Source organism: Phyllostomus discolor, chromosome 2 (genome assembly GCF_004126475.2).
Source record: "Phyllostomus discolor isolate MPI-MPIP mPhyDis1 chromosome 2, mPhyDis1.pri.v3, whole genome shotgun sequence".
NCBI classification, from domain to species: domain Eukaryota; kingdom Metazoa; phylum Chordata; class Mammalia; order Chiroptera; family Phyllostomidae; genus Phyllostomus; species Phyllostomus discolor.
In genome coordinates this window covers 33,930,900-33,953,668 of record NC_040904.2, presented here as the reverse complement: position 1 = coordinate 33,953,668, position 22,769 = coordinate 33,930,900, and the positions used below count along the sequence as shown (strand labels likewise).

Below are 22,769 nucleotides of genomic sequence, written 5' to 3'. Positions count from 1 at the left end.
CTTTCCCTAGTCCTGCTTCAGTGTTCACAGGTTCTTCAGTTACTTCACCGGGTTGAAGAAGAGTGGCTTCCCTTTATCTGCCCAAGGGAAAGGATGCATCCTAATACCCGAAAGGCTTCTCACACCCTCACTCCATTTAAGTTTTGTTCAATGCCCGTTTCTCTGTCTTCCTTGGTCAGACCCTGCCTGTCAGTTTTCATGTCCTCGGGGGATTGGATGACCTCCCTGCCACCTCGCACTCCCCCAGCCCACCGCCCCTACCCTTTTTTACTTTCTTACAAAACTCAGGTTAGGTTTTTTCTTCCCCTCTTACAGAGAGGACTAACCAAACTGCTTTCTTACATCCCAGTTACATGGTGAATGTCAAAGAACCAATTCTGTGCACGACGTACAACATTGTTCTAATTTAATTTACATGTGCTTGCTTCAGTACTTTGCCTTCTACGTGAGGAGAGCAGTGCAGCATTAACACCTTTATATTTTAATATGCAGACTACCTCTCTTGAATTGTCAGAAAATAAAATAAATTATGACACTTTCAGGTACAGTATTGTATACAAAATGGCAGTTCTTTCTGTGATTTGTTTACATCCTCTCTTCTTCGCCCACCCCCAATGTTTCATACCACCGGCCAGTAAAAGTGAATGGACATGTTGGTTTTCCAGCAACTTCACAGATGTCTTTGGTTTCCTACTTGCGTTCAGAGCGTTTTCTGGGGTTCAGTTTTGAGGCTTAGTCAGGAGCTAGCTCATGCTCCACACTAGGCTGAAACCCCCGGTGAGCACAGGGAGGGTGCAGGGCATTCTCCTTCCCATGAACTGCTTACAGTGAAGAGGTATCTATGAGGAAAAATACTAGAAAGTAACGTAAGAGTGGTTTTTTGAGTTATTAAGTAAACAGAACACCCTCCCCCCCCCGAATTTATCTGTATGAATGAATGTCCTTCCTTAAAGTAGAGAATTCTACATCTTTTTTTCAAAAAATTGTGCTGTTGCCCTACATATCTGGCAGCTGCCTTCTTTGGGTGATGCAATGCACAAACCACAGAGTTGATTCCGGGTCACTTATCATTTTAGACTTTCCTATGGTGATATCCAACTTGATCCCCCCTCCTCCTTACCTTTGGGAAGATATTAACCTCTTTCAAAAAATCAAATATACTTTCTAACAAATAAAGATGGGTCATAATTCTTTTTCCAATATTCAGAGGAATGTGAGGAAGGCAATTTCAAAATGATTTACACATTAATGGTACTAGTGCCTAGAGACAAAATCCATTTTGAGTGTGAGTCTCAGTAGTTTTGTTAAATAAAACTAGACACATTATTTATATTAAATATCAAATGGTATATGTAGAAAATTCAGCTTCTTCCTAATTTAGGCCTGAACTAAGAATATATATTCTGTGGGTCTGAGTTAAATGGAAAAAAATCTCACAGTGAGGAGCCTCTCTGAGTGCCCCAGCAGCCCACGCTAGCCCCAGCCCTGGACTGCTGACTGGCCCAGGCAGTGGGAAGTTATCCTCAGACACTGGCAGGAAGGTCAGTAACTATCACGGCTTTTTCTGCTTCTCATTTCTGGGCCCAGCTGTCAATGCACGTCATCAAAATGATTACCCAAACTTGTTCTGACGTCCCTCAGGCCTCCATGGCAGGGGTGGCCAGCCCCCTGCCAAAACAGGCCAAAGTAGGCCTGACACCCTTGAAATCATCATCTTCCAAAGGACTCATCCCATCCTCCTTCTTCAGGAGGTTTTCACATCTGTGCCATGTCTCTGCTCTTTGTCTAAGTCTTCCCAGACTCCATGTGGATTCTAACGTGTGCTGTGGGTTAGGCTCATCTCCAATGGGCTGCTTGCCTACCTGTCAATTATCTGGTGGTTGAAGTACACAGGCAACATGTTTTGAGGGCTTTACTGTCTTTCTTGCTGCTGTTTAGATGAGCTTCTGCCATTCTTCAGTCCCACAAACACTTTCGGAAGCACAGAACACATTAGGTTCGTGGTCATTTGTTACTTGGTACCTTTGAACAATGTACACTGTACTTGACAGTGGTCTTGGACACCATGAACTGATGATTGCTGCGACAGAGGATTGTAAGAAAAAAAAAAAAATCTCCAGGATGGCTGTCAGAAACCCCACATGTAATGTAATAATGGAAATTTGTAGCATTTTTAGAGCATCATACATTTTCCAGACTTTCACAAATCATCTCATTCAATTTTTACAACAGCCTTAGGTATCATTACTCTTGCTTTATAGTTAGAGACCGAGACCCAGAGAGAGCTGAGTGATTTGCCCAGGGTCACACGGCTAGTGGGTAACAGCAGTTAGTAGGTGACAGCACATGGTGCAGAACCAAGGGTCTCTGGCCACAGGGGTATCATTCTTCCTCCACCCACAGCAAAGTAGTTGGAGTCCTTGCTGTTCTCTGAGTTTGCTACCTGACCTTGAAGGAGTGGGCCAGAAGGGGTTCATGATAGTGGGCAGGAATATCCCTAAGAGCTCTAACATCCTTTCTTTCTAGTCTTTCAAGTCTAGCACATCTGAGTGCAAGAGATGGAAGAAAATAACATTAATTCAGACTTTCAGGAGGCCCTGTCCCTGAACACATTGAGAAGCCAGGGCTTAGGTTACATCTGCAATTTTTAAAGCACTGAAGCTATTTAGCCCGGCCGTCACTTCCTGTGAAGAAGCTGTCTCATGTGTCAACACCAGTTTCCCAGGCAAAGAGGTCCAGCTGGGTTTCGAGGTCTTCCCAGTGATTCAGTTAGAAGGTGCTGACCCTCCCAGAAAGCAAAGCTTCCATCCAGGCATAGATAAGCTACCTCTGAGAAGGGAGAGGTCTGTGTGGGCTGAAGTAAATGGGAAATCTTCCTGAACACGTGGCATCTGAGCTATAGAAGAGAAGTTGGGTGCAATTTAGATGAGGAAGTAGGAAATGGGGAGACATGGAGAGGGTATATGGGCATGGCTAGATGCATGACCATACTAGCTGTGTGTTCTTATGACCACACCTCACTCTCCTCATCTGTGGAATGAGGTAGCAATGGTACCTACTTTACATGGGTGATGAGGGATTTAAATTGTAATTCATGTAAGGTCCTAACATGGCAAATAAATACTCAGGAAAAGCAAGCTCTTAGCTACTAGGCTAATGAGAAACAGAAAATATAGGAACAGTTGGAGGGTATTGGTAGGTTGGGTTGGATGGGCCCCAGCCAACAGAGGAAAACCCTGCCTGCTTCAAGAGTGGGCAAAATTAATAGCTATGGAATGATTGTATGTGAGAGTGTGTGAAGAATCTGTTTTCCTGCAGGCTACTGACTTTAATATACAGCAAAGGGCAATCATAGCTAATGTCAGAGCTAGCAAATTTGACGTTTTTTCATTAGTCTTTTATAATGAACTGTTCAAGGTTGAATTATGCTCACGTTTACCACTATAGCTCCATTTGAATATGTCTCTATATGTATAAAGTCCTAAGGAAGGATGAGGTGAGCAGTAACTAACCGCAGGAGGCCTCTGATTTGCCGTTTCTACCCCAGCTCTGCATCCTCAGCCTCCTCAGATTGCCTGATAATGGTAATGAGGGCTTGGTGATTCTTCATGAAAGAAAATGATAGCACCACTTATGTTTGAGCAAATCTGATGTTCTCATTTGGGTGTATGCCTAAAGGTACCTGGGTTGAAAATATGTGATGTAACCTCTCCTTATCATCCTAAATCTTAACACACTTTGGTACTTGTTAGCTGGTGGTGTGGTGAGCGGTGTAGTGAGTAATGGTTGATGAGCCGCTTCAGCTGGATTTATGTTTTATGAGCTAACATGGTTCCTAACTACTGTTGTCGTCATGTTAGACAGCTAGTTACTTTTAATGCTCTCATAATAAGAAAACACTATCTGAAGATACATTTTAACAGACTTTCTATCAGCTTCTACACTAGAGGTGATAACCAGAATATTGAAAATAAAACTGTCACTTATGCTTGCATTTTAAGTCAGATTTATAGCTTTCTTTCGGTGATAATTCCGCTCCAGACTGAAAGCAAAATCACCATGTAATTATTTTTTATTCAAAGGGTTGAAGAAAAAAGTACCAAATGAAATGATTTTGTATGAAAAGATCACAGCATATGGCAGCAAAGGTCTGGATTAAAACCTTGGCCTTGGTCATTAACTAGCAGTGATGTTGAATAAGTCACCTAATCTTTGGTTAGTTAGCAAGGTAGGATTATATTGATGCTATAGTTATATTACTGTTACCTGTAGTGAGACCCATTCTTGTGACTCACACCCTAGGTTTACCATGACTCAGGTCTGTTCTGCTTTAAAAGTCTTAAATTTGCGGCATCCCCGTCTCGGAACACAGCCCATGAGACTCCCAGTTCACATTCCCTCACACCCTGCACACCTGCTCGCTGGTGTTGAATAAGCCCCGTGGTCTCTTTGGTCTGTCTCTCAGTCCCCATGAAACTTTCATAACCTGTCTCTCCAGCCTCAGGCCCCACAATTCCTTAATATAATCCTTTTAAGCCAGCATGTGCTATCACCCTTTGTTCTTCCTGAATATCCAATTTGCAGGCCCCTTACCTCAGCTCAGTGCAGCCACTGGCTTTTTTTCCCCTGCATTTGGGCTGCATGAGACAAGTCAGGGGAAAGAGCAAAGCCGAGCCCCGTGAGACACTCGGGACAACTGAATAATCTACGGTAGGTACCTGCTCAGTTCCTTCTCCTGTTTCCTAGAGGAATTACTCCAAAACTTCACCTCCCTTCCCTCCCACTGCTCCTGCCTGCATTACTCTCTGCAGGGGACCTCCTTGCCAGCCTCTCACAGTGGAGCCACTGGACAGGACTGCCACATGCCCCTCTCCCCCAGCCAGCTCACGCAGGCTCACCCACGTCATCGTCTTCCTGTCTCGATGCAGGACTCTTCCCTCCTTCTGTCCCTCCTCCTCCTGTTTCTGGTGTTTTCCCTTCTTCTCCTGTGTCTGGTGTTTTCCCTTGTATTGCCTTTTGCCTCTCAGCACACACATATTTTTAATATTTCAGTATCAGTTTCCATCTCTTTTCAGACTGAGCCCTTCTTTTTCTATCTTGGTGTGTACTTGGTCACCTCCCATTTTTTCCCTTCCCTCTGTACAATCGGGCATCTATCTCTGCCTCATAATCCCTGTGTTTATCTCCAGGGGCCTTGTAGTTGCCAGACTGAAGGAGTCCTTTTCAGTCCTTATTTCACTCGGGCTCCTGTAGCATCTGGTTCTGACCACACCTCCCTTTTTGAAACTCATCCCAAACTCCTTTCCGAAAATTTCCGTGTTAATTTCCAGTGACATTACAACTTCCTCCCCCAGCCCCCACCATCTGCTTTTGTCTTAGTGTCCTTTGTGATCCTTCTGTTTCTATGAGACCAGCTCGAACCCCTGAAGCTTAGCCCCTGAACTGAGCTGCCCAGAGGACACATCAGTCTGGATGTGCATCAGGCCCCTGAACACCTTATACATCTCAAAATGAGGTCACCTCCGCCCCTCTTCATGTTTTCCCCTGAGTCTTCTTTCTCAATGAATGGTACCCTCATCCGCCTGGATGAACACACCAGACATGTCAGCTTCCTCCTAGGGTTTGTCTTCCTCAACTCTCCAACACCCCATATAGAAGTCCATTCTGTAATACTTCTAATTTATTCCTTGGATCCATTCTCTTCTCTGTGCTACAGACTTTGTTTCAGATTCTTATTGATTTAATAGTCTACACTTTAACTGCAGTCCCACAGCTTGGTGGGAGTGGGCGGGGAGGTGGGGAGGATGGAAAAAGTTGTCCTTTCTGGAATCCAGTCTGATTGTGTGATTCCCAGCTTAAACTCCCTAATGTCATACTCCTTAGCCTGACAAGGAAGCTCTCCCTGACAGGGACCCTGTCTACTTTCTGACCCAATTTTCCACTGTTTTCCATGCACATGTGATGTCACAGCTATACACAGATTCTGGCCTTGCCTCATGCATTATCCAATACTTTTATGCTCAGTGTCTTAAATGTCCTTCTCTGTGTTTGTCCTGATTATTCACGACTGAATTAAAAGCTTGCCTTCACTTCCATTCTTGCCCAGCCAGTCTGAGTTGGCTACCGTAGCTTGGACTCTGTGTAATGTTTGGGCATCTGTCTGTCATAGTAGCGGTTTCTCAGGCTGAGAGTTTCTGAAAACCCAAGTCTTGAGAGAGGGAGAAGCTACTGCTAGAAAGACCAGGGTTGCAAGTAAACTCCTGAAAGCCTTAAGAAATATTTTATATTTATTAAAATGAAGCAATAAAGAAAATTCTGTAAGTGAAATGAACATCACTACATGTCTTAAGTAACTTAAGTAGTAGTTAAGGTGCTTCATATTATAAATAATGGATAATCTGGAAAGTCCTGTAACTTCTCTGTGCCTTAGTTCCCTGTAAAATGAGGATAATAATAATACTTACCTTATAGATTGTTCTGATGAAGAGCTAATGTATGTAAAATGCTCAAAAACAGTGCCTGCCGTGATAAGCACTAAATAGGTATTTTCTATTAATAATAGTAATTTTCACTTACCAGCTATGATTACCACACAGTTTATTATTTCCAGCCCCCGTATTTTTATTGAGGTGATTCAAATCTGTCCTATTTTGAATATGTAGACACATTTTCTTTGACTGGTCCTCTACTAAGTGTTCAGTGGGGGTCTAATTTATTACTCATAGTTGTTGAGTCATATCTTAGTTTCCACCGTTGTCTCAAAGATACACCTTTTTAATTGACTTGCAAAGAATTTCTGGGTGATGTGGATCTAAGCAAGTTCAGCTCAGGGCAGCCTAGTACGCATTCCTCAACTCCAGTCCCCAGAGTACAGGGTTAGCTCTGTCCCCAACATCCAGGTGTGGCAGGCAGAACAGTGGGACAGCCTTCCTCGCTTGCCTCCCTCCCCCACTACCTCTCTCTCTTTCTCCCCTCTCTCTCATTCACACACGGCTCTTTGCCTTCTGCCTGAAGACCTACAATCCAGTTTTCCTTGCTTCTGCTTCCTTTGTATTTTCAAGCCTGCCCTACGCAAACACGGGCTCCTTCTCGACGCCCCATCTCCAGTTCTCCTTTTCCTACTGTTTCCCATGGGACTTGATGTTCATTCAGTTACATTAAAATATTCACAATATTAAAAATGTTATTATGAAGAGAAGCCATGACTGTAAGTTTCATGAGAGAAAAAAATAGCATTTCATTCATATTTGTATTGGGTAGGCATTCTAAGGAAAGTTGTCAGAAGCAAATGAGATGACTTATAGTAAATAAATGTATAAACTATCAAAACCACTACACAGATTTTTAAAATCCCATTTTGTCTTCCCTTCTTCCTTTATGGAATATTGTAACACTTTCATTATGCTGAAATTATGAGTATTTAATGTTACTTTTGTAAAAGTATCTTTAAAAAGATGTCCCAACCTTCCTAGGTAACTCTGACCTTTTAATTACCATCATAAATCTATAAGAAAATTATAAATTTAAAATTATGGTTTGACCTAATGTTTCTCTTATATTTAATATGAAAATGTGATCAGCTGTCTTAGTGACATCCCTATAGTTAGCATCTGCCATTTCTTTACCCCCGCCTATTCCTTAGGCTGTGATATGAACAATGTGTGGACTCCTTTCTTCAATGGCTTTCGTTTCCCAAATTGCTGAGAAAGAGAGGGAGAGAAACATCGACTGGTTGCCTCTTGCACACCCCCAAGTGGGGACCTGGCCTGCAACCCAGGCATGTGCCCTGACCGGGAATGGAACCAGCGACCTGACTCACAGGTTGATGCTTAATCCACTGAGCCACACTAGCCAGGGCAATACTGTATTTCTTAAGAGTATCTAAGAATATTGGCAATCCAGAAAGAAATTGTTCAGAAGTTATTGGTGTGTTTAAATGTACCTTTCTCCTTTTTCATAATCTCATAGCAATTTCTGGTCTTAATAAAATCTAGACAAGCTCCTAGGATATGAATAGAGAACTAGTAAGTCATTGTTATCTTATTGCCATTGAATTAGTTTTTTCTGGTAAGTGAAGTATATCAAATATGGGTGTGTCAATTAATTAAGGACAATCATAGTGTTCGCTCCGTATGACCTTTTTTAATGCAGAGACCAGTAGATTACATTTCAAGTTGAAAAATGTGGTATTTTCCTTAATAGTATATTTATCTGAAGCTGTGGCAGAAATAGTATGTGACCAGACTGGAGAGTGATTTGTGCTGGCAAATATAAATTGGAATATAGGAAGTCCCTCTTAAAAAAACTAGTGAGTATATTTGAGACTGTATTAGAATGTTGATTATTTGGGTGAAAGTGTCTTTGTTAAGAATAGTATAGCACGAAGCACGAAGTTAAAATTGTATCGTGGCTTTAACAAAATACAGTCTCCCTGGAATCTCAGTCCTCTTCCATTTTTTCCCTGCAGTAGGGTTGTTCTTGGAGGACCTTGCAAAGAACACTAGGGAAGAAAGACTATGCGAGATCTCACAAAAATGGTCCTCTCTCAGTGAAATAAGGTAGATTAGTTTCTTGCTGCTTTATGATAATTATTGTGTCTCATAAGAACAACATACATTAGAGATTTTCTTTTTAATGATGTCTTCCCCCAAATAAGATGCCATGATTTGATGTTGGTCTTGGTTAAGTTTGAGGAAGCCTCTGAAAATGGAACAAACGGGAAAATAACTTACATTTTTATAAACCTTTTAGGAGTAAACTCTATTAAAATGCAGTTAAACTAGTGAAAGAAATTTTAATGATTTTAATAATTATTATTATAATTCAGACACCTCATAGATGGACACAGTGCTTTGCATGAAATAGGTGCTTAGTAAGTAGTCTATGAATTTAAATCTTTTTATTTATTGATTTATTTTTTAGAGAGAGAGAGACATTGCTTTTGTTGTTCTACCTATTCATGCTTTCATTGGTTGCTTCTTGTATGTGTCCTCACCTGGGATCAAACCTGCAACCTTGGCATGTCGGGACAACGCTCTAACCAACTGAGCTAGCCAACCAGTTGATTAATCAACAGTGCTGCCATGTTGTTCCAGGAAACATCATTTATATAGAAAAGAACAGGAGTGGTGTTTGTTAGAGTTGTGCAGCTACGTGGCACGTGACTGTGGTAAGAAGGGTTTTGTAATTTATTGTAGTTATTGTGCTCATTTAATGTGAAATTAGTGCATTATCTTTATAAGACCTTTCTTTATAAAAACCTGACCACATTCTAACTTGCAATAAAATCCATTTTAATTACTAGGCATTTTAATAACGATGCCTTTTCAGAAAGCTTTCATGGACTGTCACTTTGCTTAACAGTGAAGTATCATACTAGTTGTGCTTATGACATACTGGGAGACTGAACAGAAATTGTCATGGTTAGACTACGTATTGAAAGCTACCATGAACAACACAAATGAAATGTTGACTCAATAAGGTGAGTCATAGGAGCTCACTCTAGCTGGTTGCTCCTGTTTGAAATTTTGTCCTTTGAAGGAGAACAAGCATAATGAGTATTTCTTTGTCCCTTCTTTATCAAATATCTGAAAAGTTAAAGAGATTTGCCTAAAGCCTTACTGAAATCATGAGCACAAATCAAACTCTCAGTAGAATATATATATATTTTTAGTCCTTCAGCTTCCCTGCATTTACTATCTTCCACAGATTTTTCATGGCTTCAAACTTTTTTTCTAAAATGTATTATTTGCAAAATGATTAAAAAATTTCAAAATGTAAAATTAGAAATATTATATGATTTTTAAAGTATAAGCTAAGCTTTGTACATATAATATGTACAAATTTTATGTATTTTTCAGTAGCCATACCTATAAACTGTCAAATGTGCATCAATGATTAATAAATTAATGCACTCTATTATTGTCATTAAATCACAATCCTTTAATTAATTAAATGATTTATTAAGTCTAAGTATTTCTGGTTAAGAGTTCCTGAGATATCATAAGATGTATTTAAATAACTAAAAACTCTCACTTCGGTTATTTGCTTCAATGAGCACCATTTGACTTTCTTATCATCCCTTCTGGAGACAGAAGCCACCAATGAAATAAGTCATTAGTTGCAAAGGCAAGACTTCTGAGCTAAACACAAAGGAAACGTAGACATACTGATATGAATAGTAGGCAAGTACCTACAGCCCAAGGTTTTACAAATCAGGTCCTGGCAGCAAGGTTTAAATTAGACTAGATATTGAGTCATTGGTCATATGCTGACACCTATTCCACAACTGAAATTGAGGAAGAAGAGGAAAGAAATGCAATACTTCATTCTTTTGTGCAAGTGACCTTAGCTGATTGAGGTCCAAAAGGTTTAGGCAAAAATACTAACTCCATCTTCCCACATCTGTGTCAAGGGAAGGTTATCAGATGTTCTCTTTGGTTCAGAAAGCACAGCCTCATCCTTAATTGCTACCTGTAAGGTTGATCTGTTGACTGTTGTTAGCAGCAGCTTTTCAATACTCTGTATGATAACACTTGTCAGTTTATGTGGCTAATATCTAAGGAAAACACAAGTGTCTGACCACTCTGCTGTGCATCTACCTGAAACTAAGAGAAAATACTATTAAATGTCAACTGTAAAAAAATAAAATAAAATAATGGCATTAAAAACAACTATATATAGTTACACAAATAAGTTTTCTTAGCTAAAATATACTCTGATTGTTAGGCACTTATTACAGCTCTGTTCCTTATCCTTTAATATTTAGAGAGAATTTTAAAGAGAATAGAAAAAGGGGGAGATGATACATTCTTGCTGGGTTTACTTGTAGGCAAGGCCAATCTTAAAGGAAAATATGACCTGCAAAAATGCTTGCTTCTCTGGGCCCCAGTTTCTTCATTTGATGACAGTACTTGTTCTATCAGAGTTGTTATACCTTCAAATAAGAGATGCTATGATTTTTAAGGAAGAGACAGAGGGACTGGAAAAAGTGTTTCCACAAAGTGACTGGGGACTCATTGTCACAGCACATACCGATTGAGAGCGGGCACCGCTCTGCTCCTGCAGGGTGAGGACTGAACAAGATAAAGAGGGAAGTGCCTGCCTTTGGGACATCTCCGTTCTGGAGCAAGAGACATCAGGATACATGACAAATAAAGAAATCCCATAATGTGTCAGATGACACAGTTAAGCAGGGAAGGAGGATAGTCAGAGTTAGGGTGGAGTTGAAATTTTAGATAAAGCGGGCCAGGAAAGGACTCCTGGAAAAGTGACTGTTGAGTCCAGATCTGAAGGAAGCAAGAGAGCAGGTGGAGCAGAGGAAGAGCACTCTAAATGAACACCGGAGGACCAGGAGAGAGGCACAGTACCTGGAGGGCAGTGAGTAATGGGCTGGGGTACCAGCAGGTAAGGTCAGAAATAGAACCTCATAGTAACACTAAAATCGCTGCAATCACATCATCATGTACCCAGCTACCATACCAAAGAGATACGTAGATTGATAGATAGATGGATAGATAGATAGATAGATGACAGATACACACACACACACACACACACACACACACACACACATATAATTTAATCCTTGATATTTTATACCTGGGTTGCAGATAAGGATACTATAGACCAAAAGTGTCTCTAGACCCAGGAAGTCACACAAGAGCATCTCTCACCTCCCCCAAAGTTCCTGTGAACTTTCACACCCCCCACCCCCCCACCGCCAACAGGGCCTGAGAAACATCTGCTCAGATGCTCAAATGGGTAGTTCCTAGTTGAGGGCAAAGCCCTGCTTGAGAAGAGAAGATTGTCAGGAAAGTCAGCCAGGTGCTGCTGTCTTTGCCCTTCTCACAATCCCTCATCAATGAGTCCAAGCTGGAGGCAAGGCAGGAAAATATGGCGGGAGCGAAGAATTTCACTGGAGTCAGGGAAGCTAGCCCTCCTTGACAGAAAGCTATCTGACTGGTCCTGGTGAGGTTGCAGCTAAATTTAGCTGCAAAAAATGCATTTGCTAACTAATCAGCTACCCACCCTGTCTGGCCTGCCCAGAGCTCAGGGTATGAAATATTCACTTAAAAGAGCTCTTGTTCCCCAACCCCTGACTCAGGGTGTCATCATATTTCTCCCACTTCCCTTCCCCCAAGACTTCTGACAAAAGTGTTCTCAGCATTATTGTTGGGGACGGGGGAGGTTCTAGTTTTCTGAGAGGCACAGGAGCACTCACTGCCAGCCACTAGCTGACAAATTGCTATAGTCTGTGCTGGCCACCACTTTGAAAGATTATGAATATGTAAGAGCTGTCCTGCATTTGTAAAATGGCTCTCAGTTCTCCAATGCCCTCTTTGTCCTCTCACCCTCCTCCCCAAAGAAGGATTTGCAGGCCTTCCCTTGGAAAGTGCAGTTGCTGATGTAGTGTGTGCTGACACAGAGGACTTCTGTGGCGGGGAGAGTGCGTCAGCCTCTGTGCAGAGCGGGGTCTCCCGCTCTCTCAGGTGGGACCTCTGCTTTCCACCACTGAGCCTCTCCTATGCTGCTGCAAGGATCCTGGTCTGGATGCTGGCTTTGACCACCTTTGAGAAGCTTGAGTTCTTTAATCCTCAAGGACCTGAAAGGCAGTGAGTGGTTGTCACTAACATAATGTTGCTCATCTTACTTTTAACAAAAAAAAAATTGCATTCTGCTCTCCTTAATTCTTGGAAGACAGATTGTGTGCAGCCATGGAAAGATTCCTATATCCCTTCATGTGAAGAACTTATGTTGGATAAAGGGAAACACCTTTACTCTTACATAATTTACCTTTATGGTTTAAGTTTTATTGTGACTTATATTTTAATGAAACAAATAATGGATTCCTGAACTGAGCTGCCAATTGTTAAATATCACAACTGAGCTTGAAGAAGTGGGAAGACATACACACACACTACGAAGAGTTGTAGAGAAGACCTAAAAATGGGTGAGAAACAAAAATAAGATATCTTTCCAAAATTAATGTAATCAACAAAAACAATAGCTGGGGTGTCAAATATCATAAACCAAATTCTATTTAATTCCAATACTACCTCATCAGGTTGTTTTTTAAATTTAGAGAATGATGCTTAATTGAGAGGCAGTGAGGAATTGGCCTTCACACCTACCTACAAAAACCAGTTGGGAAGTGGTCGCACGGGCTGTTGGTTCTCCCCGTGGTCTAAAAGGCCATCAGTGTTGGGATTTTATGCTCCTCATTTGTGAATGCTGCTAAGCAAAGAAAGAACAATGTCACCCCCATCTCTCTCATACTCCTCATGGGAAATCCCTAAGGGTGAGGCCTTATCTTTCCATCTGTATAACCTCAGTGCCTGGGAGGAATATGACATTTAATACAATCCAACATTCAAGGAGCACCCATTAAATGTCAAATTCTTTCAAAGCAGGGTCTGTCGATCTTGGCCCCATTGACATTTTGGGTCCAATAATTCCTTATTAGGGGAAGGGAATGTCCTGTGTATTGCAGAAGGTTTTGTAGTATCTCTGGCCTCTACCCACCAGACATCAGTAGCAGCAATTGTGACATTCAGCAAATGTCTCCAGACATCACCAAATGTCTCCTTGGGGCAGGGCCACAATTTCCCTTTTAAGGATGTGAGAGAGAGTTTAGCTACATTTTTTAAGGATAAAATATATATATAACTGTTTAAAATGCCATCCCCCCAAAATATATATATGTATATACATATCTACATCTATATGTAATATATGTATATCTATTGCTATAGCTAACTCTATAACTACGTATCTACGCACATGCACACACACATTCTTACAGAGTCCTTACAGAGGAGGCATTTGGTTAAAGTGCTCATTGTAGCCTTTTTTTCATGGGAATCATTATGACTCCAGTAAATTGCCCACTAAATTTCATCTGTCGCCTCTGTTCCTGCTTAGATACAACTAAAGCCTATTGAAATTGATTTTTGTGTCAGTAACAGAGCAGGGATTCAGTAAGAACATGAAAGCTTCCCTTTCATTACTAGTCTTTTTTCACCCTTATTGCTTTAGATTTAGTGGGCCCTAATTATATTCCAGTGCTTCTCCTGCTGACATTTCTTTTGTTTTAATTAAAACTTCCGGAGGTTTGAGGACACCGTGGGAGAGGTTTTTATTCATCAGCAGCCCTGATAAAGAGTCAGATGAGTCCCTATTTGTGTTCCTGCCGCCTGAGAATGATAGCTGGGAACACTGTGGTCCTTTCCCTTTGTTTTCTTCGGGACACTGGTGCAGTCCTTTCTCTTGCTGCAGAGCCCGGAGCTTTGAGACCCACTCTTGCGGCCACCACAGACCTTCTAAGTGACCCAGACAGCAATGTCGGTGGACTGGCTTCTTATTGAAGCCGTAAATTGGTGAAATGAAACACAGCACTGTCTTTTCATTACTATTATTTATCCCTGCATGCTCCCTGCCATGCCTGTAGTGCCCCTTGGTGCGAGGCCAGCCCCACCCACTCCTGACCACGTGGTTGTAAATCTCAGGGCCAGGGGGCCAGTGCCAGGCTATAATTGACAAACCTGTGCAAGGTGTGGACAGAAGACATATATATCTTTTTAATCTGCAGCTGGGAGGTGGGATGGAGTGAGCAAAGGGTCTGCCAGAGGTCCTGAGGGGAAGACAGAGTTGCCTCATAAAATAGGCCTTAGAGAGGGAGCTATTGATTGGAAATCTAGAAAAATGAGCTGCCCTTCCTCAAGAATAGTTGGCTCTGTCCTGCCCGGGCTGAGTAATCTCTCAGGGAAAGGGGAGACAGAGATGGAGGAGGACCTGCATATAGCAGGGCAGCGTCCGGGCCTTGCTTTTCCCTTGTCGTAGCTTTCTCTCCCTGAGCTCTTCCTCAGGTGAACGGTGGAGATGCAGAATCCTAATGTCTACCCAGGGCCCCAGGGCTTGCTCCCATGGGCCAGTGTGTTAGTTAACACTTGGAAAACAAACCCAAAACAAAGCCTTCTTGAGCAAAACACTCACAGCAGACCATGTGGCTTCTTCCTCCAGTCATAAAACCAGAAGCCATTCCTACAGTATTTTTTTTCCTTAAGAGAAAAGCTTTCTGCCTCACATAAGTAGCTATTTCTCCAGATTCCATCAAGCCTCTTCCAGGTTAAGTCTGTGATGGGTCACTGGAGCTTCTCTTCACTGTTGACTGGAGGCGGTTTACAAGTCCACTAGGCCTAGAAGCTTCCTGTTTCCCAGCGTCATTTAGCACCTGCCCTTTGCAAGGTGCTGTTCTAGGCAACGCCAGAGGATTAAACATATAAAACAGACTCCCTGCCTTTGAGGAGCTTTTGGTTCTAGCATTCAGAAGCTGTGTGCCTGGTGGACTGACGGTCCAAAGGCCCCAGGAACTAAGGGAACTCAGATAAGAGGGAAGTTGGTTCCAGCACAGCTCAGGTAGGCTGCTGTACGCCATTAAGAGCACACACTGTCACATCCAACCTTTTATGGTCTGTGTCCGGAACATCTTTGTATCTTAAGAGGATTAGTGACGTCTCCACCCACATACCCTAAACACGGGTGCCTGGAGCCCTGAAACCTCACCCTGCCACCCCAGCAGAAAACAAAAACAACCATTGCGAAGCGACACAGTGTTGTTTGCTTTTACTTTTTAAAAATTAAAAGCATTAAGTTAATGGACATTTTAACACCCCCCAAAAATAAATAAATAATAAGAAGCCTGCCTATATCAGAAATCTCTGACTTTCTGAAAAATTCTCCATATGTAATGATCATTCTCCTCTTACTACAGTTGGGTATATACTTCATCTTGGGCTGGGGTTGAGGACCATGGCTGTTAAATGCCGTCTCAATCCCCAGGTGCCGCCCCAACTCGGGGGATAGGGAAGGCCTTTGTGCCAGCGGGGGAGGGGTGGCATTTGGGGGGAGGATGAGAAGTTGGCGGGATGTACATATGCATGCTGTGAACCTCAGCGTCTAGGGGGGTTTAGTCCTTCTAGAATCTAAAGTTTAAAAAAAAAGCCATGAACGATTGTGGTTATGCTGTAGTAAATGAAAGGAGTGGTAGCAAGCTCTTCGGTGTTGTGCTCATTCGAGGGGTGGAAGGAGGTTACTAGGGAGTGTGTTCTTGGCCGAAGGCCATGGCCGACTCTGCCTCTGCTACTTTCCTGAGCTCTCGTCACCCCACAGCCTGTCTGCCCCGTCACTGCTGTCACTTCATCTGTGCGTGCCGTTCCCGGGTACAGGCTGCAGGCTCCCTGCCATGGAATCTGCATACATTAACCATTGTCTGCTAGAAATTGTGACTGTTTGATTTCTGTTCCTTTAATCATCCATTTTGATCTATAAACTGAGCCAAACTGGCAGCCACGAAGATGGAGGAATCCTAGTTTCTAACAAAGAAAAATGAGGCGCAGGCTCTCCTTCCCCACCCCGTGTCTGCGAGCGAGCCTCCGTTCTCAGCTGGGCCCGCTCCGAACGATCTTGAAAACAATCCATTTTCTGTCTCAGAGGTGCCAAGCAGAGGAATTCACAGTAAGTGGTGCTGCAGCGGAGAGCCATGGCTTGGGAACTGGCCTCTGTCGGTCCCTTACTTTATCTTTGCCACAGTCTGGGAGCAGTGATGGCTGGGTCACAGCGCTGCCTACGTGGACTGGAGGATTTTTGTTTTTCAAGCTACTGACAAGCGGCGCATGCTGGCCCAGGAAAAAGAGAGGCATCATTTAACCTGGGAAAACCTAGGAATAGACACTGCCAAATATATTCTATGAACACCCTTGTTCTTTGGTTGTGCGGATTTTTGGAATCTTTTCATAAGGTAGTCTGATCTACCTCTTTGCCTCAGGACAAAGTGTATCTCAGAAAGGTATAGCATTCCTGAAGATGTCCAAAGAGGTTTCTTGACTGTGCTTTCATCTTCAGCGCCAATGGAAAACCAGAGTTCACCTTAACTCTCATCATTGTAGTTCAGACGGAAAGCTAAAACCAGTTTCTAACTTCTCTGTGATCTGTGGAGAGGAGAATTGGACTGTCTGTGCAGGGGTATCAAACTCATTTTCACCGGGGGCCACACCAGCCTCGAGGTTGCCTTCACAGGGCCGAATGTCACTTTAGGACTATATAAATGTAACTACTCCTTAACTAGGGGCAAGGAGCTCAGGGCTGCTGCCGGGTAGAAACAAGGTGGAGGGCCGGATTTGGCCCACGGGCCTTGTGTTTGCCACCTGTGATCTATAGACTTTAAAGGAATTGCATCCACTAAATTCATCTTCCAACTTATTTTGGACGAAACAATAGTGACTCCTGCTCACCATCCCACCCTACCTGCTAATAGACACTTTGTGGCTAGATGGAAGTGTGGGCAAGGGGCAAGAGGGGTGGGAGAAACTGCTGTGGACATATGGATGGTGTTGACCAAGAACCTGAATACAGTCCTCAAATCTCACTACTTCATTTAGTCCACCACCTAGCAAATATTTACTGAATCCCTACTATGTCAAGCACTGTGGGAAGCATGGGGTAAATATATATCTGATTCATTCCCAAATCATGCTGACCTCCTGAGTATCTCTTTTTGACTCTCTACCCACTACTCACCATCTCCATAACTTTCATCCTCGTCCAACTTGCCATCGTCTCTCAAATGAATTACTAAATAGCATCACAATTTTTACTTTTCTATCATCTTTTCTGCTTTCCTCTGTTCTCTGACTTGCCTCTAGGACAGTCTTTTTAAAATGCAAACTTGAGCCCTCTGCACGCTGGCTTCACACGTTTTGGTGGCTGCTCACTGGCCTTGGACAAAGACCTCCTCAAAGTGGCCCGTGAAGCCCTGCGTGGACTTGCTCGACACGTGCTCTCTGCTCCAGCCACGCGGGCCTGCCGTCAGCCATGCAGATGCTCTGAAAACTACACAACAGGACATTTGAACATGCCGTTCTTTCTGTCTGGAGTGTACTTTGCAATGCTTGAACTAGTTTACTCTATTCATTGTTTAGGTCAGAGCTTTTCTTAAAACTTTTACCCCAGATCCAGTAAGAAATATACTATTTTACCTTGATGTCAAGAATACACACACTAATAGGTAGGTAGGTAGGTAGGTAGGTAGGTAGGTAGACAAAGTCTTTGAGTTCCCTAGGAAAGAGATTCTGAGCACAGGTTTGCTTGTAGGAGTCTTTTGGGGAGTGCTCTCAGTATCAACCCCTGTGAAAGAGTGAGGGCAGATTTGGGCAGCAGAAGGAGTTGAATGCAGTTACAAGATCCCCAAGCAAATTCCCAAAAAGGAGCTCTGGTGCTGGTCTAGCCCTTCAGAATTATTCCACTCTGACATAAGGGATGTATGCTTTTATATTCCTACATCAATGAGTCATTGAATGCTTGCTGTCTCCAGGTAAAGGGCATTACTTTAGGCACGAAGCATGCCCTTGAGTCTAGCTTCTGTGTTTGGCTAAGGGAAACTTCTGGACAGTGACTCAGAGAACCCCGTTTCTGAAGGAGGGACCGAGGGGGCACGCCACAGTGTATACTGCAGTCTGTCTCTTGTGTAGCCCGGGTCCACTTGCTTTGTATAGTAAGTTCTGGAAACGGCTTCTCTATGATTCTGGCTGATCCTGGGAAAGTTATAAGCCCTCACCATTACATGATGTCTGATTGTTGCATCTGATGTTCATTATCTCTCTCCTCTACTACCCATTGTACTCCCTGTGTTGGCTAGCATCTTCGCTGGTCCATATGGCAGACTTGTTGGGATGGCCCAGACCCTCCTTCCTGAGACGTCTGAACTCAACGTGACTTTCTTAGGCTTGATTTGCTGCTGTTGTTTATTTAATACAAATATTGGGTAGCATATAAAAAGACTTGTATCTTCTGCAGCCAGAGTAGAAAAAGCTGAGGGCCACACCCAAGAATTAATTTTCAGGGTAGAAGGAAAGGTTTCATTCTCAACTACAGCCTGACTGGGAAGTACTGAGACTCTGAAAGTTGCAGTGGAGACATCCAAGTTTTAAACACTTAAAAGCTGAAAACCCATCCCCGTGAACACTCCGAGGCTTCAGAAGTTATGTTCCCATCTTGTTTGAAGACACTACACAGCTCTCAGGATTTAACCCCATCTCCCTTACAACTTCCACACATTGCCTTCAGTTGATCATTAATCACCCTTAGCTTTTCATTGTCTTTCTCCAGCACATCAGTGACTCTCAGCAAAAGCCATGACTCCATTGTTTTAAACTTCTATTTCTTCTGGATCTCTTAGAGCCTGAAATATCAGACTCGCTAGTGTATTCCCTGGCACCTGTATCCTACTCCTGTTCCCCACTAGTGAACATTTGGCAGTGACACTGCTACAGTATGCCAGGGGCAATCAGTAAGCCACCTGTCACCAGTAATAAGGGTCTCATTGACAACCTCTCTGAGAGCCTGTGTTTTGGACCATTCCTGGAACCGACTGTCTAAGCTAGGTTCCCCTGGAAACATATTCTGATTTGGAGATTTATATGTAAGAATTTCATGGGGGTGTGTTCTTAGGATCTACACCTGTGAAGAAAGTACGATTGTGCAGAGGAAATAGTTTAGCTGCAATGCAGTCTCAACAAAGCCCTCAGCCATCCCTCTGAGAGGTCAGCCCCACTCTCAAGCAAGAGGGCTGGGCTTTTAGATTCCTGTCATTGGATGCTGTTTTCTTTAGGAGGGAGCATGACCTTGGGCAGTGCTCTTTCGGCAGAGAGCAATTACCAGAAAGGCCTTGGCGGACTGCTGTAGGGTACTTCAGCATTAAGTCTGGTGGTATCCTGCAGCATCAATTACAGATGGGCGGGCGGGTGGATGGCTGTAACTGTGCATTTGATTCGAGAAGCAATAACTGCCCCTGCTACATGTTCTAGATTGTGAATTTTTTTCTACTTGAGTTGATTTACTTTCAGGATTCTTGTGATGCACATTTTGAAAATCAGCGTTGGCTATGTTCAGCGGTGTTAGTGTAGAATGCTGTGGAAACAGGAAGGTGGGGCCATCACTTGCAAGGAGGAAATTGAAGACATCTTCCTTAATAGAGGCTAGATCTAATCTAAGCGAAGCACGGAGAGCTTGAACACTCTGCCTGTGTGCGAGTCCTTGGACCGGGAAGGAGGTGGTGGGGTGGAGTGCCTGCATTTTCCACAGCCCCGTGTGCTCGTGTGCTCTGCTGGAAACAAATCTATTTCAGTGACCTAGAAATGAAAGTACTCTTTCTCCCAGGCTTGCCTCAGGCGAGCGGCTCTGAAGCCATCTTGCTCTTCCTGAGAAAATAAATAACAGCAATAACAAAGCAGAGGCTTTCATGGCTATTTCAAACAAAATCATTGTGTTTCTCCGGAATTCATTTCAGGGGGGAGGTAAAGAGATAGAGGATTATATCCTTGAGTGATTTAGATTTCACCTGGATGTTGAGTTACTCTTTATGAAACAAGAATGAGCATAGTTCTTTACCTCAAACGTGAGGTAGAAGAGAAGAAAAGGGGGCGGGGTGGTGGGTTTGCAACTGCCTCGGAGGACTGGGCTGGATTGCGCCAGCCGGCTCTAGTGACCCCGCAGCTGCGCTCTCCCCAATTTAATAAGCTTCTTCCTCTTTTCTGGTGGATGAGCTTTTTATTCCTGAGGCTATGATTGACATAAGGCTTAGGGCCCTACCGGAATCTCAGTTTTGTTCTTCTAGATTTAGTCTGTTATTTTTGCTATTGTTGGTTATTTCAGTAAGAAAAATCTTTATTCTTTTATTAAGAAATGACTCAGCAACTGCAACCTGACAGGATTTTTTTTTCTAATTTTTGTAAGAAAAATAGATTTAACTCTGTCTCCCTTTAGAGGTTCCCTCCACCCCCAGAATTTAATTTTTAGTCCTTGTTTGAGTACGTATTTTAGACCTAAACTGAGATGGAGTTTAGGTTTGTATTTTTCATTTCTCTTATGAATGGGAGTAACTTAAATTAGGAGTAATATTAAATTTTCACTTCGAAGTTTTCCTGTAATAATAATATCCTTCTTTGTTGCTTTGTCCTCAAATCAAAAAATTAACAAAATCCTATGTGAAATAGAGATGAATGTTTCAATGTTTAACTCAACTTAAGTAAAATATGAAAAGAAAGTTTATTTAAAAATTACTTTTACATTTTAGCGATAAGAATTTCTGATGCAGGGTGTGGGTGGCAGAAGGGGGGCAGAGGAGGTGTCCTGGGCTTAGGTCCTGGCGGTGAGGTTCCCTCACCTCTGGAAGAAGGGGATTGGATTAAGCGCCTGGAGAGCTCTTCGCATGCCATTTACTTGCGATTTTATGAAGTTGCCTCTGGTTTCCAGTGATCTTTAGGTCAGCTAACTCCTGGCCAGTCCCTCAAAGTCTGCCTCAATCTGGATCCTAATTGGCTTGACATTCTCTGGTGATGTAAAAGCAACTCCAGTTGGGCTGCCTCCTTTGTGGCCCTCCCCTCATCAAAGGTTGACAGCTCGGCCGCTTCCCCTGGCAGAGCATGGACCTGCCTTTGCCTGGGACTCCGCTAATTGTTTCATCTCCAGGATCTCATTTGAGCTGAAGCTGCCGTCCCAGAGGTGTATTCCTCAGTCAGACCCATTGAGAACTGTTATTTCAGCTTGGAAGCGAAATTTAAAATGGAGAAGCAGGTTATTTTCTTTTCCATTGTTACCTTCAATGCCATGATAGCAGTTACTAAAACAAAAACAAAAGCACAAACAACCAGTGGAGACTGTTACGAGATATTTTACCCATCGAGGAAACTGAAGTTGCTTCACTTCCTGAGTATTTTCTAACAGAGGACAGACTTGCATCTCCTCCAGCCTGGTCCAGCTCCCCTTCCACATAAATCCGCCTCGCACACAGCCCTGGTCTGACACTTTGGAGAGGAGGTGGAACCAAATGATTCAGCATTGCCTTTTTTATTTAACTTGACAGCCACTGTGAAAATAAGGCCCAAAGACAAAGTGATGGAGATGTTTTACAAAATAAACACTAAATAGAAATTGATCTTCAAACCACCGAAGATCCGTGTGTGCACGTGCGTGTCTGCCTGTCCGTATGTCTTCCCCAGTGGCATTCTGTAACGTTCATCCAGGTGACATTGTTCTTCATGGTTGGAGATGAATGATCATGTTGTATATCAGAACTAAAGTCTTTATTTTGTTTTCTTCCTACAGGGTCGTCATGTCAAAACAGGCCAGCTTGCCGCCATTAAGGTTATGGATGTCACAGGGGTAATGTATCTTTATCTTGCCTTCCCAATAGCAATATATTTATAATAGAAAAAGTAGGGATAGAAAACATTAATTTTCAGAAATAGAAACTTTTTAAACATCTTAAGAGCTTTCCCCACTTGTGCTTAACATGAAGAAGAAAGAGTTATCCAACAGCTGATAGAGAAAACCATGGGTAAACCATTCTAATTAAGTTAGATACCTACACACTGCCTTAGGTATTTAGAGTGAAGAATAAATAATGTGTGCTGATAATTTACATCAACACAATGGAAGACATTTGCATATGAAGACAAAACAAGGATTTGAAGGTATTAAAAGAATAATACTGAGATTACACAGAAGAGATGGGTCTTAACATTTTTCCCAAAGGTCCACCTAACACCAGAATAGATGAGACTTTGGGTGGCTCTGAAGTCCTACTTCGATATTTAGCATAACTGTTTTCCTCCCAAAATATTATTGAACAAACAGTAACAATAACCACAAATTCTTATTTTTATTTAGAGCAACATGGAAACAAAATTTCTGCCTGGATGATCAAAAGCAAT

At 42.6% G+C, this 22,769-nt stretch overlaps 1 protein-coding gene across 5 annotated transcripts in view; it reads left to right on the top strand.

Annotated features, from left to right (window-relative positions):
- TNIK (TRAF2 and NCK interacting kinase) overlaps positions 1–22,769 on the top strand; it is a 349,252-nt gene that overhangs the window by 168,898 nt on the left and 157,585 nt on the right. For all 5 annotated transcript variants that reach the window (XM_036017691.1, XM_028505308.2, XM_036017690.1 and 2 more), the window contains exon 3: positions 22,162–22,218. In XM_036017691.1, the coding sequence (XP_035873584.1) occupies positions 22,162–22,218 (57 nt within the window). The remainder of the gene's footprint in view (positions 1–22,161; positions 22,219–22,769) is intronic.